At 42.9% G+C, this 14,981-nt stretch overlaps 2 protein-coding genes across 8 annotated transcripts in view; both read left to right on the forward strand.

The window, feature by feature from the left end:
- The window catches only part of Fam83d (family with sequence similarity 83 member D), a 30,111-nt gene extending 23,358 nt beyond the window's left edge, over positions 1–6,753 (forward strand). Inside the window, exon 4 of the mRNA XM_020156342.2 lies at positions 200–6,753. Within this exon, the coding sequence (XP_020011931.2) occupies positions 200–1,187 (988 nt within the window). The 3' untranslated portion in view covers positions 1,188–6,753. The remainder of the gene's footprint in view (positions 1–199) is intronic.
- Positions 6,754–9,567: 2,814 nt separating this feature from the next.
- Dhx35 (DEAH-box helicase 35) overlaps positions 9,568–14,981 on the forward strand; it is a 67,988-nt gene continuing 62,574 nt past the window's right edge. For all 7 annotated transcript variants that reach the window (XR_012448250.1, XR_012448249.1, XR_012448248.1 and 4 more), the window contains exon 1: positions 9,568–9,708. Coding sequence is in view for 4 of the 7 variants with exons in the window: in XM_020156346.2 (XP_020011935.1) it covers positions 9,669–9,708 (40 nt within the window). In the remaining 3 variants the exon portion in view is untranslated. The remainder of the gene's footprint in view (positions 9,709–14,981) is intronic.

Genomic DNA, 14,981 nt, shown 5'->3' on the forward strand with positions numbered 1-14,981 from the left:
TTTTTGTTTTGGCTGTACTGGGGCCTGAACTTAGGGCATTGCGCTTGCTGAGGAAGCACTCTACCACTTGAGCCCACCTCTAGTCCAAAGTTGGGACTCTTATATGGCAGGATATCTGAGCTTTAGCATTCAGGTTGACAGTAAGTAACTGAAATTCCTCATTCTTACTTGCTTCTGTGGTTTGTTTTAAATCCTTCAGTTTTACCTGGTCAGATGGCAAATTAAACAGCAGTAACTTGGTAATTCTGTCTGGCCAAGTGGTTGAACACTTTGACCTGGAGTTCCGGATCTTGTACGCCCAGTCGAAGCCCATCAGCTCCAAACTCCTGTCCAGTTTCCGGATCAGCGGCAAGTTTGACCATCTCGTTGACTGGAAGCCACAGTCCAAGGAGCTCACGCTGGGCAACCTGCTACGCATGCGGCTGGCCAGACTGTCCAGTACGCCCAAGAAGACCCACCCCAGCCTGGAGGCACCTGTGGAAGGCAAGGGCGGGACTAAGCGCCATGACTCCGAGTCCTCCACCATCAGTGAGGAGGACTACTTCCACAGCCACAAGGACGAACTGGAGGACAACAAGGCCGTGAATGTCGCCACCCAAACAGAGTCAGGAGAGGAGCCAGCTGTAGTGAGTGTGAGCGAGGCGGGAACGCAAACCAGCTCCAGCACCACCTGTGCCGGGACCCAAACTGCAGTCTCCACCCGGGCAGCAAGCTCCCAGACCATGGTGTGGTCCAGGGCCACCACCACGCAGACTGACCCGGAGGAGATCGGGCTCCTTTCTCAGGGAACTCAGTCTAAAGAAGGATCACCTGTGTCAAAGATGTCTGTGTCAAGGTCTTCCAGTTTGAAGTCATCCTCCTCTTTGTCTTCCCAGGGCTCTGTGGCCAGCTCTGTTGGCTCCCATACTTCTCTGAGAGCCACTGACCTCCACAATCCTGGATACCCCAAGTACCTGGGCATCCCCCAGCTGGATCTGTGCCTGAGGGACTCATTCAGAAACTTGAATCAAGAGCGACAGTTTCTCTTCACTGGCATCAGGTCCCGACTCAATCACATGCTGACCATGCTGTCTAAGAGGACAGTCTTTACCGAAAACTATCTTAGCTTTAGTCCTGGGAATTATACCAGAGCATCAGTGAACCTGGTTGCTATTAGAGACATACCACTGTACCCTTCCTATCAGTGACTCCTCCTGTCTGTGCTATCAGACCTTCTTGCCTTAACAAACATCACACCTCCTGGATTCCCTCTCTTTCACCTGACTTTTGGTCCCCTTGGCTGTCTTTGAACTCTGTCCTGCACATTCTTTTACATGGATTCTGCACATTGTTGCATGCTTTTATTTTTGTCCTGTAGAAACTAGGTTTAATGGTTTAAACACTATGGGTATGGTTTTTTGCACAATTTTAATATTGATATCACTTAAAAAGAATATTTTGTTATCTTAAGGTTAATGGGTAGGAGAGAAATGTTCTGTTTTCTTTATTTGTGTGCTATTTGCACCATTTTTTAAAATCAAAATTCTACTTGGAAAAACAAAACTGTTTTTCTATTTAAAATATCTGTGTTGTTAGCATTAGATAAATATAAACAACTTTTGTTTGTAAATTATCTAGATTATAATAGGAAAAAAATACATCTACTTAAAAGTTAGAAGATGAACTGGGGCCTAGATCAAGTGGCAAACCACTACCTAGCAAGTGTGAGACCCTGAGTTCAAATCCAAGTAGCATACACACACACACAAAAGACAACATAAAGCTGGTAGTGGTCATGCCATCCTGGCATGGCGAAGACCAATATTACTCTGTGTTTGAATGAGGAACCTTGCCCACAGTAGCAAGTCTTTGCAAAAAAAGCCTGAGTTATTTCAATGACGACCTGGGCTCTCTGCTTGTCTCTCAAAGGAGTCTTGGTGTACATTCCTGGAATCCTGCCTGACATAAATTCTAGGGGCCCCATGGGCCTCATTTCATCAGATGGGTGTATCATATGCAGTGATTTAGCAATCTTATATCCCAGAGTAGAGGCAAGAGAGGACACTGACAATTATCCCAGATTCCTCGTCCAGTGGCAGCCAATGTAACTAGTTTCTACATCCTGCTGATCAGGGTCGGTATGGCTGTGGAATCTTGTTCTTGTCCAGTCTTATTCACCTGTTCAGACAAAAGGAAGAGTTAAACCATGGCTTCCTCCTGGCTTGCTAGAGCAGAAAAGTGTATAATAGGGAGGGTGTTGTCTGCTGTGTAGAATGCTGATGTGCCTGGATGCAGAGCGCTCCTGCAGGTTTTCACGCATGTTCCAGAACTCCAGTGCCATGACAGGTTATTTACTGGGTTAGTGCTGTGATCCTTGGCTGTGAAGCAAACTTGAAACTGGTCCATATCTGGCTATAAGCAACTCTGGGTTGAGCCTCAAATTCATTATTATTTGAAGCAATTTATGGAGTTAGGCTCCTTTACATGTGCTACCTTAAATCCCCACAACAGTGTAGTAGAGAACTTCATAGGTTAGATAGGTATTATCCAATTTTCAGATGAAACTGAGGTTTTTTTTTTTTTTTCATTTTTATTAGCATATATTCATTATACGGGGGAATTCATTGTGACATTTCCAAATAGCCTTACATTGAACATTGGTTAGATCACCCCCTACCATTTCCTCCTCTCCCCATTTCAATCCCCTCCCCACTCCACTTAAAGCAATTGCAAGAGGTCTATTTCATATACGTATATGAAGTCCATCAGCCATATTCCCTCACCTCATATCCTCCATTCACCCTCCAACCTCCCACAAGTACCCCCCACACTGTACCTATTCTACAGTCCTGTCTTTCATTTTTAATTCCAAAGTCAATGTTCAGAGGAGCTTCTTGATATATCCTTGCTGTGAGTCTACTTTACTTTGGTCAGTTCAGCCTTTTCCAGTGCTCTCCCTTACCCCTTCCCTCCCACCCCCCCATTATTCCATAGCTTTCAGGACCTATCGTTGTGTCCTCTACCTGTACAGTTGTCATATATTTCAATATTGTTGACTCTACCATTCTCTTTTCTCTTCCCTCCTCCCTGAGTTCCATAGAGTAGTTCCACTGTCACAAACCTGTTCTACATACAAATGGGGACACCTAACTTGAACTGCAGCAGTATGGCGGTGAACAGAAAGCAGAAATGTAGCCTTGTGAACAAATGTAGGTACAGATCCCTAATTTGTGACCATTTATTTTAATTTTGTTTGAAAATCTAACTGTGTTTATAGGATTATATGTAAAAAGTTCCATGTGTAGTTTTGGAAGTGCTGGATAAGTGCTGGATCAAACAAATTACTTGACTTTTTTTTTTTTTGGTGGTACTGAGGATTGAACCCACGGCTTTACACATGCTAGGCAACTGCTTCACCACTTGAACCATACCCTTAACTCCTGTGGATCAAGTAAATTGAAGCAGTGTTCTTTACTCAGACTACTCAGGAAATAAAGATGAGTGAATTTTTCAGCAGGTCAAATACCTGGCCTGTCACACACTTACCTGGCCATACTGTCCTTTTTTTGTGAGCAGGACTCAAACCATTGTTCTCTGAGAGAAAGTGTCATTAACAATTATAAATAAGAACAATAGATACATGGAATCCTGAGAAAATGGCCCCATCTCTCAGAATGAGCAAAGCTTTTCTGGAACTTATATCTGGAAAGTTATTGTAGCTCATTTTCTCAGAGTGAAATCTGAGGGTCCCTGTGTCAGAATATACTGAGGTGCTTGGGGACTGGGTGTGTAGCTCAGTGGTAGAGTGTGTGCTTAGCGGGTGCAAGGCCCTGGAAAAAAAAAAAAAAGAAAAGAAACTGTTGCTTCCCAGAGGAGGGGAGGCAGAGTGTGACAGACCACATGCTTCAAAAATTACATTCTCTTTTATCAGGTGTCAGATGGTTACCTGTATCCACCTGATGTCAGACTTGGCTATAAATATTTCAGCATGTATCTCTCCCTTTTTTCCCTTTAGTTCTGGGGACTAAACACAGGCCTCACACAGGCTAAGCATATAGTGCTATCACTGAGCTACATCCCCAACCAGCATATAGCTCTAAAAGACAACTCACTTAAAAAACCAAAACCACAATACCACTATCACATCCAAGCAACTTTGATAAAATGTTCTCAATGTCATCAAATAAATACTCAATGTTCAAATTCAGTTGTTTCATTTTTTTTTTCTTCCTGAAAGTTTGAGTTAGAGATCCCTATAAATTTCAGATCGACCCAGTCAGACTGCAAGGTTGATGTTCTTTTGTAAAACAAGGAAGGGGTTGAAGAGTTAGCCACCCCCTTAAGCAGGCAGTGGGGCTGGAGACTATCTCTTTTTTACTTATGGGATTTAAAATGACCAACAAGAAAGCCTAAGTTACAAAGTCATGTAAACTAAAAGTTACAGGAAGGAAAACCAAGGGCAGGGGATGCAAAACGCAGTCAGACATGAAGCTAAAGTGCATGCTGTGACATACTTCATGTAGGCTAACATGTAACTTTAAATTTTCTAGTAGCCAAGATAGTCAGGGCCACCAGTCAATGTCCACAAGAGTGAAGTAAATCCAGGAGCAGGATGAACAATTGTCCCTGGTACTAACAGAACGTGAGCAGTTGTTACAAGGATCTTGTCATTAAGATGATAGTCTCACACATTCTGAGACTCCCATCTTGGTAATAAACAATGACAGATCTTGGGATATACCCAGAGCCTGGACCCCACACAGGTAGTCGTTTGACGCTCTAGTGACGTGGACATATTCAGAGGTATTCCGTGAGAGGGGACTATGTACCTTATGCAGACGATGTTCAGGTAAGTATTGTTTCACTGGTGCCCCATACTTAGACAAGTGCCCCAGTTTGCCTGGCAAATTGGCCCAGTTTGCCTGGCAGATTTCCAGTTTGTCTCTTATTTCCAGGTCCCATCTGTGTAACACTCCCTTTCATTCTCAAAAGTGTCCCAGTTTTTTGACAATACGCAGAAAACACCTCCCAGACTTAAGGAGGCCTTTCCCAACCCATCCAGCTTCATAGTCACACACCCAGGCCAGAATCATGGGGCTCTCTGGTGTCTTCTCAGTAGAGTGCGTCACAGCTCTGCACTCAAATCCTCCAAGCTGGGCTGGTGGAGTGGTTCAAGTAATAAGAGTGTCTGCCTAACAAGTGAGGCCCCGAGTTCAAACCCCAGTATTGCTAAAAAAAGAAAAAATCCTTGAAAGCTAGGTGAACACTTTTGCTTATGCTAATGCACGTGTGATCTTGATCACTGGTGCGCAAGCCAACAAGTCAGACATGTTTATATATGCTACCACAGTGGCAGAGGACTGGATTTTAGACTCTCAGTGGGCAATTCTGCAAAAGATCTTTCCATGCTGGTGAGGGGCGGGGCGGGGGGGGGGGGCGGTTGGTGTCAGCTAGCTGTCTGCTATGGCTTCAGGGAACCTACTCAAAGGTAGTTAACATTTTTTAGAAAGCTAGCAGTTCTAGCACACAGACTTGTCGATGGTTGCAATGGATATAGGTTATTTCTGCTTCATCTATCCATTTGAGACATTCTGTTCCCAACTCTCAGTCCATGTGATTCTAGTGAAGCTGACCATATCTGAACCTGGGGGAAGGAATAACCTAGGCCTAAACCAATTAGCACATTGTTTTCCCTGGCCCTGGTGAGTGATTCAGGGAAGGATATTTGTGCCAGCTACAGAGATTTTGTCAGGGAATTTAGGAAAGAGGTTTGATGGTTATGAGGATGTGACAGCTGGAAGTTGACATGGCCATGTTTACCACATTATGTCTGAGTCAGAAGGCAGCAGAACACGATATCAGAATATGTGTGCAGTTGTGTCTCAAAGTCACACTACTCTTGTATGTTTTAGTGGGTTGGGTCTCCTCCCTCCTTCCCTCCCTCCCTTCCTCCTTCCTTCCTTCCTTCCCTCTTTTCCCTCCTCTTCCTTCTCCTTCCAATCTTGGAGTACCAAGATTGCTTAATGGACTGTCCACCTATCCCCTATCCCCAAGCTTTCCCCTTGTGTTGGTTAGGGTCTCTTAGCAGAACAGAAGTAATAGCATATTTATCTATATAGAATTATAAAAGAGGATTTATTAGATTGGTTTACATGATCAGCACAGCCACATTCCAGGACTTGATCTTTTCTTTTTCCTGCCTCAAACTTAGGTGAGGGTAGCTGTTGTAACAGGTAAACCATGATATTTCCAGAATTCATAATGATCTTCATTTCTTTTCTCCCCTCCCCCTCCTCTCTTCTCCTTTTCCTCTCCTTTTTACTCTCCTCTCTTTTCCTTCCTTCCCTCCCTTCCTCCCTCCTCCTCCCTCTTCTTCTGTATTGGGGTTTGAACTTAGGGCCTCATGCTTGCTGGGCAGGCACTCTACCATTTGAGGCACTCTACCAGCCCAGTTTGGATTTTCTGTCACTTGTATCCATAAAAGCCTTAACTCTGGTACAGTGATAAAACCCCTAAATTCTTTGTTTACTAAATATAGTCAATATGCTTTATCTAGAAGTATTTCAAAACAGAGAGAACCAGTTACCATAGGCACAGAAAAACTTCTACTATGTATCCAAGAAAAATGATTTTGGGGAACATTATCTTTCTGGAAAACTTATCATCATTTGGAAGTTGCAAAATGTGCCTCTATGTAACAAAATGATTGATTTTTATTTTGTGTGTGTAATTGTTGACAATGAACTAAATAAATTCTGATGCCATCTTAAATAATTGTTTTATCCAGGTGTAGTGGCTCACACTTGTAATATCAGCATTTGAGAGGTTGAGACAAAAGTGTCTGCAATTTGAGGCCAGCCTGGACTACCTAATGAGAATTTGTCTCAAAAGGAAAAAAAAAAAAAAAGGAATGATGTTTTTAATTTTAGAGTAGCTATTTTAGGATTTTCTTCCTGAAAATAGCTAATTGGTCTATTGAGATCTTTCCTAGTTTATATAATAAAACCACACCATCAACATGGATTAAGTAGGCATTTTCTTTAATAGAAGTCTGTGTAACCAAAATAACCCATTTGGGGATGTTGCACTTGGAGAACTTTCTGAGGTAGATGAAGTAATTTGTATCTAGGACTGTCCAGCCTGGGAATTAGGAAGCCTGAGTTCTAATTTCAATTCTGGTACAGAATTAAATCGGGTCATTGATTCTGATCAAGTCCTTTCAACTTCTCTGGACCTCAATTTTCTCTTCCTTAAGACGAGGAATTTAGATGTTGACTAAAGTCTCCTCCAGCTTTAGGACTGTGATTCAACAATTTGGGCATGGCCAATCTATTGTAAACAGGAAGATTTCTTCACGTGAAGTCACGAGTCATACAAAACATGGAAAAAAAAGCTTCCTGAAGTCCCAGCTACTTCTACATGCAGAGGCAGGAGAATGGCTTGAGTTTTAGAGCAGTCTTTAAAAAAAATTAAAACATGGCATTTGTTTTATTTCCCCCTGAATTTATGTATAAACCTTATTTTCTATGTTTAGGCCTTTAGTGAAAATAAGACAAAAACATGGATGAATGTTTTGAAGAACTAAAACTTAGTATAAAATATAGTGTGGGACTAGGGGTATAGCTCAGTGGTGGAGCACTTGCTTAGTATGCATGAGGACTTGGGTTAGATCCCCAGAACTGACTCACACCAGACAAAAATAAAGCATATATAAACATACATGTATATATGTATGTATACATACATATATATATATATATATGTATATATTTGAATATGCACTTTGGGCAGTTGGTAACAAATATGAATATGACATGATCTTGTCCTTAAGAGCTCCCTGACTTCTGTAAATGCCACAATGTACCCCCAACCAGCACAACAATGAAAAAAAAAGTTCCCTGTATAATAGTGAAGGCAGATTAACTGTAGTTCAACCAAATAAGTATTATCCAAGAAGTGAAAAAAAAAAAAGTGAACATAATAGGTCCTGAGTCTACAGAGGTAAATGCTTAAGCTGGATAGGGAATTTAATAGAAGTACTAGAGCTGGCCCTTAAAGGATAAGCGTGAATGGAAAATTCTAAGTAGAAGGATTAACATGCTTTGAACCCTATTTTCATTATTAAGGAAATAAATCAGGGCTGGCCAAATGGCTCAAGTGGTAGAGTGCCTGCCTAGCAAGTGTGAAGCCCTGAGTTCAAACCTCACAACTATCAAAACAAAACCAAAAGAAGTGAAATAAATCTAAGAAGATATTTGGAAAATGAACATATGTGTGTAAATTCAGACATTTCCACCTGATGGATTTACTCCATATGAGTTGAAGTAAAGAGCTAAAAATGACTGAGTGCCTGAAATGTTTTGCAATGTGTTAGATACTTTACATGTTATCTTATTTATTATCTTTTAAAGTTTCATTTTAGGGCTTGAGGTGTGGCTCAAGTGGCAGTATGCCTGCCTAGTAAGCACAAAGCCTTGAGTTCAAACCTCAGTACCGACACACACACACACACACACACACACACACACACACACACACACACACAAATATCATTTTACAACTAAGATTAAATGTCAGCTAGGAGCCAGATGGCCAATTGAGCATTTCGAACCGGTGTTACTCATATCTAAAGCCTTTGTTCTTGCCATAACTACCTCAAAGAATGCAGTGTTTTCTTCACAGCTCTTAAAATGCACAGATTCTAAAACCTCTTACTACCTTTCAGTTAGTAGCCACCTATAAAATATTTTTACTTGAGTTCTTTAGCCCTCATTAGCTCTCCTTTGTATTAGTTGAATCTTTCCCAAACTTGCTGCTGGGCCTAATAACTCAGGAGAGGCTTAGGTCGTGTCCCTGCAGATTCGGGATTGGATGGGGGCTTAGAATCTGCATTTTAACAAGCATTTGATTCATCAGCAGTCGACTTGGAGGATATATGGAGTGAATGCCCTGGCCTAGCTGATCTAATTTCTACTATCTTCTTCCAACCCATGACCCCGTTTTCCAGCTTTGTTCTCAAAAGACCGTGAAAACGTCCGTAACATTTCACATCAGTTTACTTGCTGTTAATAAGCATTGCCGTTTATCCATGGTTTATCATTTATAAATCACTTCATCCCTACCCCAGCCTTGGGACAGAAACTGCAGTAGCTGGGCATACAGCAGACGCCCAATATTTACTGAAACATCAAACCCAGAGGTAGTTACATTGTTATCTTTTCATATGAAAATAAGGAGGCGCCGAAAGGTAGCAAAAGTTTAACATAATCAGCATAATCAGCATCTCTTAATTCGGGAAGCACTGCCTCGGCGCACACCGCGGGCAAGGTCCCTCATGCCAGCGGCGCTTTCGGAAAGCCCGCTGTTCTTCAGGTGTGCGGGGACCGACGACGCCTCGCCCGGCTCTAGACTGTCACCTAGTACCCTGACCCACCTAGCCCCGCAAAATCTGAACACCGCGTCTTTAGCGCTAATAAGGCCGGGCGGGGTCACGTGGGCCGGGGGCGGGGCCGCAGCCCTTGCGGAAGACAACCCAGGTCACGTGGCTCGAGGGCGGGGCCACGGGGGCGTGGCCGCCATGCTGTTCGCTTCTCCTGGGCCTAGGATCCTCGCGCGCCACGCCCCCTCTGCCCTGCGGGACTCGCGAGCGACGGCGGGGCGGAACCTTTCTGGTGACCTTTCACCCCAGCATGGCTGCGCCCGTGGGACCCGTGAAGTTCTGGCGACCGGGTAAGGCCCGGGGCGGAACGCTGCGCAGAAGCGTCCTGGGGCCTGCGTACTGTTCGTAGGCTTGGCCTCGGCGGGCTGGACGCCTCGCCTCTGTCGCGCAGGTGGACGCTGCGGTTCTGCTGTCCACCGTAGTCCCGGGGGATTTGGGAGCCCGCCCCCGACTTGGGTAGAACCCCTGAGTGTCCCTGTTCGAGTTTCTCAGTCTCCTGGGCTTCGTTTCCCTAGTTGCTGAGCCTTGCTTGCGCACCCCGCGTGGTGGGGACGCCTAAAGCGCCCACGCGTGTCTTGCTGCGGCCCTGGGTTGTGCTGGGGCCGCACAGGCGGAACTGCTCCAGGGCTTAGGAGCTCTAGCTGTGGAGGACGGCCGCCCCGCTTCAGATCTTCTTCTCTCCTTGTAGTGGTAGGGTGACCTTGGGCCAGTCGTTGAACCGCCTCCCAGCCTTGCTCTCCTCTCTGTAAAATGGGCAGAATGGTAACATCTATCCGTGGGCTCCAATCGAGAGCGCAACGCGTTGTGTAATTTGAAGTGCTCATAAAAGGGAAAGTGTGTTCTGTTCTGTTAGGATAATTCTTGTCCATTCTGAATGGCTACTTTATATTGGCTACTGCTTAGTTCTCTTGCAGAAGAACAGAAATCATTTTCACAAAATGCCTTTTGATTTTGGCACTTCATTAATCAGGTTTTTATTCAGTGTATCTGTATATATATACTGGGCCATACTAGGTGCATTATACTTCTTTGTCCCTCAGTTTTTTTTAACAATTACCACTTTTTTCCCCCTCACCATCTGCATATTTGTGAGCCTGGATGTGCAAACTATTTGGCAGCAAAAATGAGATGAGACAGAAGAGGTAATACAAGGGACTTTTCTAAAGAGTGTTTTAGAGTGGCTGCCTGATATTCTAACTGTGCACTTAAATGACGTGGGAGACAAATCCACACAAGGATGTGCCACCAAAACCAAGATCTCTTTGAGTAATGTGTTACCTTTTATTTATTGAAGCATTTAGCAACAAGTCAAAGTTGTTAAGTATAAGAAAAACTTGAAGGAACTGTTGAAAGTCAGACCAGGGTCCTATTATGGAATTATTCTAGAGTTCTACTGCATTGAGAACACTGAACCCTTAACCCAATAGTCAGGAGACAACTGTAGATGACCAGGGCTCTGTTCTCTGTGCTTTCTCTTAATTGGATATGAATTAGATGTGCATTAGATTTTAAATGAGACATAGTGAGGTGGTGGTAAAGAAGATGGGTTCATAAGTCAGGATCGCTTTCCCACCTTCACTACTATTGCTGACTTGGTGACTTGACAGAGTACATAAGTGCTCAAGGTCTTGGTTACTCCATTTGTAATTTATCATAATAGGATTGTCAAGGATTAAATGAGAATAATACATGAAAGACTCTTGTAACTAGATACACAGTTATTATAATTATATGAAAGTATAGAAAAGGGAGGGAACATTGAATGTACATAAGAACTATTCATAGAGATGGCAATAGTTTTGGAATGAATGTTGAATAAGGTTTTGTTTCATGGCGAGGTAGGGAATAGAACGCTAGGCAAAGGGTGCAGCATGAACAAAGGCACAGTAGGATTTGTGCTTTGAATGTCCAAAAAGCCAAAATAATTGAGTAGTGTGATGGTGTTATGTGGTAGGGTGTATATTGAGGTGCAGCAGGAAATGGAGTTAGAAAAGTAGGGAGCGGCCTCACTGTGAAAGGTCTTTGTGGAAAGTTACAGAATTTGGAGTTCACTGTTTTAAGCAGAATTACAGTCAGGTTTACTTTAGAAAGATAACCCTGGCAGTGGTGTGGTGAAGAGCACCACTCCTAAGAGAGGGTGCTACTAAAATCCAGTAGGGTTGTTAAAACCTCCTTTGTAGCCTAGGAGCTTATTGGAGGGGCCTTATAGAGAGTTATTTTAGAGGCAGATGTAGAAGAAGGTGAAGTCAGTATGACTCAGAGTTCTGGGTTGGGTGACTGTCTAGGTAAGTGGTTTTCAAATTTTGCTGTATAGTCACATCACTTGGGAAATGGCCTGTTCCACCCCTTTGTCAGTAAATTAGAGGCTGGAGGATTGGGAGTCAGGCAGCAGTATGTTTAAACTCTTGAGGGGAGTCCACCATGCATCACTGCATGAACCACTGGTCTAGGTAAACTGTTGATATTGACTGAGATGCTAATAGCTTTGGTGCACACTTAATGGACCCTTGGCAAGTCACTTTCACTTATAGCATCTTATCACACAGTCACCATAGCTCTGTGGTGGAGTTAGTATTTTTTTTTCGTGGGACTAGGGTTTGAACTCAGGGCTTCCTGCTTGCGAAGCAGGTGCTCTACTGCTTGAGCCACACTTCCAGTATTTTGGAGATAGGTTCTTGCAAACTATTTGCCTGGACTGGCCTGGAACTTTGATCTTCCTAATTTCAGCCTCCCAACACCCAGCAGGAGTTAATAATACTCTTACAGATGAGCTAACTTAAGGTGGTGAGAAATGCAGGTCAGGGAGTTGAAGCTGGCTATGAGGCTAGATGTTGAAAGCATGAATATATCCTGTAGGCCAGAAGTCTCAGTCTGAAATGGCTACAAGGGCTTTTTACAGTCTAAGAACGCCCGCCTAGCAAGCATGAGGCCCTGAGTTCATACTCCAGTGCCACCAAAAAAACCCCAAAAAACAAAAACCCATGATTAAAAGAGTGAAGCAGTGTAGTGGAATAATGAGTGATGGGGGAATGTGTGTATGTACACCGTGTAGATACTTACAGTGTATATACACACAAGTACTTGTATGTGCTGTCTAAAATAGAAATTGTGTCAAACTCCATCTAATTGTTATCACATGGGCTCAGAGTTGCCCGATTTTTTTCTTTTAAAGTAGTCTAATATCCAGATTCAAATGGAAAATTTTTGTGATAATGATAGCATGTCTGGGGACCTTAAGCCGTTAGTTTGTCAGTAACAATACTAACCTAACCTTGGATGACTTGCTTGAGAGTTTTCTGGAAAAAACTCTTGATTTAATTTGCCAGCACACATGAATCAGAAGGGCCTGTCTCTTTTCATTTGCTGACCTTATACCTTCTAAAAACTTTATAGCACGGCTTTGACCTGACTCAGTAAGAAATTATTGTACTGTGATCTAGCACACATACTTTTTTTTTTCTTTGTAGTACTGGGGTTTGAACTCAGGGCCTACACCTTGAGCCAGTCCACCAGACTTTTTGTGATGAGTTTTTTTCGAGGTAGGGTCTTGGGGATTATTTGCCCGGGTTGGCATCCAACCGCGATCCTCCTGATCTCGGCCTCTTGAGTAGCTAGAATTACAGGTGTGAGCCACCAGCACCCAGCTTAGCACACATACTTAACTGAAAAAAACTGTACAAAAATAATGTTCCTTTCTGGAATATGCCATTTATTTATTTATTTTTGTGGTTCTTACAATTGAGCCCAGGGCCTCACACATGCACTCTACTGAGCTACTCCCTAAGCCTCTCTTTCTGTTTGATTATTTCAAAAGTGCTGGTATGGCCCACTACATCAATTTCCTATTTACTAATGGGTCACCACTCAAATGTTGAAAAACTAGGTTAAAGGGAATGCTGGATTGAACCTTGCTTTACACATGGAGAAATAAAGTTGTTAATTGTTTTAAAAAATTACAAATTCTTCCTTTAGCATGGAGTATACTACCAATGGAAAAGCAACCATAAACAGAGTGGGCTGTGGGATGTGTAAAAAAGAAAGCAGCCCTCATGTTCTGATTTGGCTGAATGGTCTTTTGTAAGAGAAGATAAACTCTGTATTGATTGACAGCAGCTGTTCTTGTAAAAGAGCTCATAACAGAATTAACTGCGATGAACTGGGCTGTAGGTTGGAAACAAGGGAGGGATAGGGTGGTGCGGATGAGCCCTGGGTGCAGCAAACCCTGGTGGGAGGAAGTGTGAGAGCTTGCAGGAGCAATGTTAAATATTCCAGGCATGGTGGATGGTTTAAAATGTTTTCAAAATAAGGAATCCTGTACAGGCACAGTGCAGTAGAGGGTATAGTATTCTTTGCAATACTTTTCTCATTTAAAGCTATAAGAGGTAGCAATAATAAGAGAAGAATGGAAAGAAGCTTGCTTCTTTGAGCATAGACTTTGTTCCAGGTTTTGTTCTTTGTTTGATCTCGTTGAAAGGAAGGTCAACATTTTGGCAAGAGCAACATAGCAGTACCCCATTTACCTGGTTTTTGGTAATTTTGAACCTCTGTAACACAACTGTGCTCCTGGAAAGTACCTAGGAAGGGGATAGAGATATAAAGCAATGATTGTAAACTTGGCTCTAGGGGGCCTGTGGACCCCTCACTATTTTCTCTGCTGACAAATTGCATTCTGGTATATTTTTCAGGAGTTGGAGTTAATAGCCATAATCAGATTATTAAAGGGATCTGGGATCCATCAAAAAAGTTAAGTTGAGCTGGATGTGGTGGTGCATATCTGTAATCCCAGCACTTGGGAGGCTGATGCAGTAGGATTGTGAGTTCATGGCCAGTCTGGGCTGCATAGCAAGACCTTGTCTCACAAAAAAAAAAAAAAAAAAAAAAAAAATTAGCTGGGTGCCTATGACTCACAACTGTAATCCTATCTACTTGGGAGGCTGAAATGAGGAGGATTGAAATTTGAGGCCAGTCCAGGCAAGTAGTTTGAGAGCCCTCCATTTCCAAAATAATCAGACCAAAATGTATTAAAGGGGCAGCGCCTGCTTTGTGTAAGTTCCAAACCCCGAGTTCAAACCCCAGTCCCACCAAAAACAAAAACCAAATAAACAGGTATAATTGAATCACTGGACTAAGTGTTCTTATCACAAAGCCCCTGCACTTTCACACGGTGTCACTGATTCTGAGTTGGTCATTTTGGGTAATTATCCCTGTAGTGCCACCCCGCTCCCAGGGAGGTTGTGCAGCATGTGCCTGAACGTCTAGGGGATGGTTTGTACTGATTCATAGTTGATTCATACTCTATTCCTGAACAGCTCTGCCTTTTAGAAATGTCTTCCTTATGATGAGTTGAATTCTGAACTCTGTGTTATTTACTCACTAGTCCTAGTTTTGTCCTAGGGCCAAAAGAACAAATCAGCATGAAAAGATACAGAAACTGATGATAAAATTTGAACCCATGTTTCTCTTGAGGCTTTTTATTTTCAGGTTAAAGGCTGTGTTATCTTCAACAGGTTTTTAGGGTGGAATCTGGCTTCCCTGTTTTTCAACATACTGAGTACCACCTTGT

Source organism: Castor canadensis, chromosome 5 (assembly GCF_047511655.1).
Source record: "Castor canadensis chromosome 5, mCasCan1.hap1v2, whole genome shotgun sequence".
Classification (NCBI taxonomy): domain Eukaryota; kingdom Metazoa; phylum Chordata; class Mammalia; order Rodentia; family Castoridae; genus Castor; species Castor canadensis.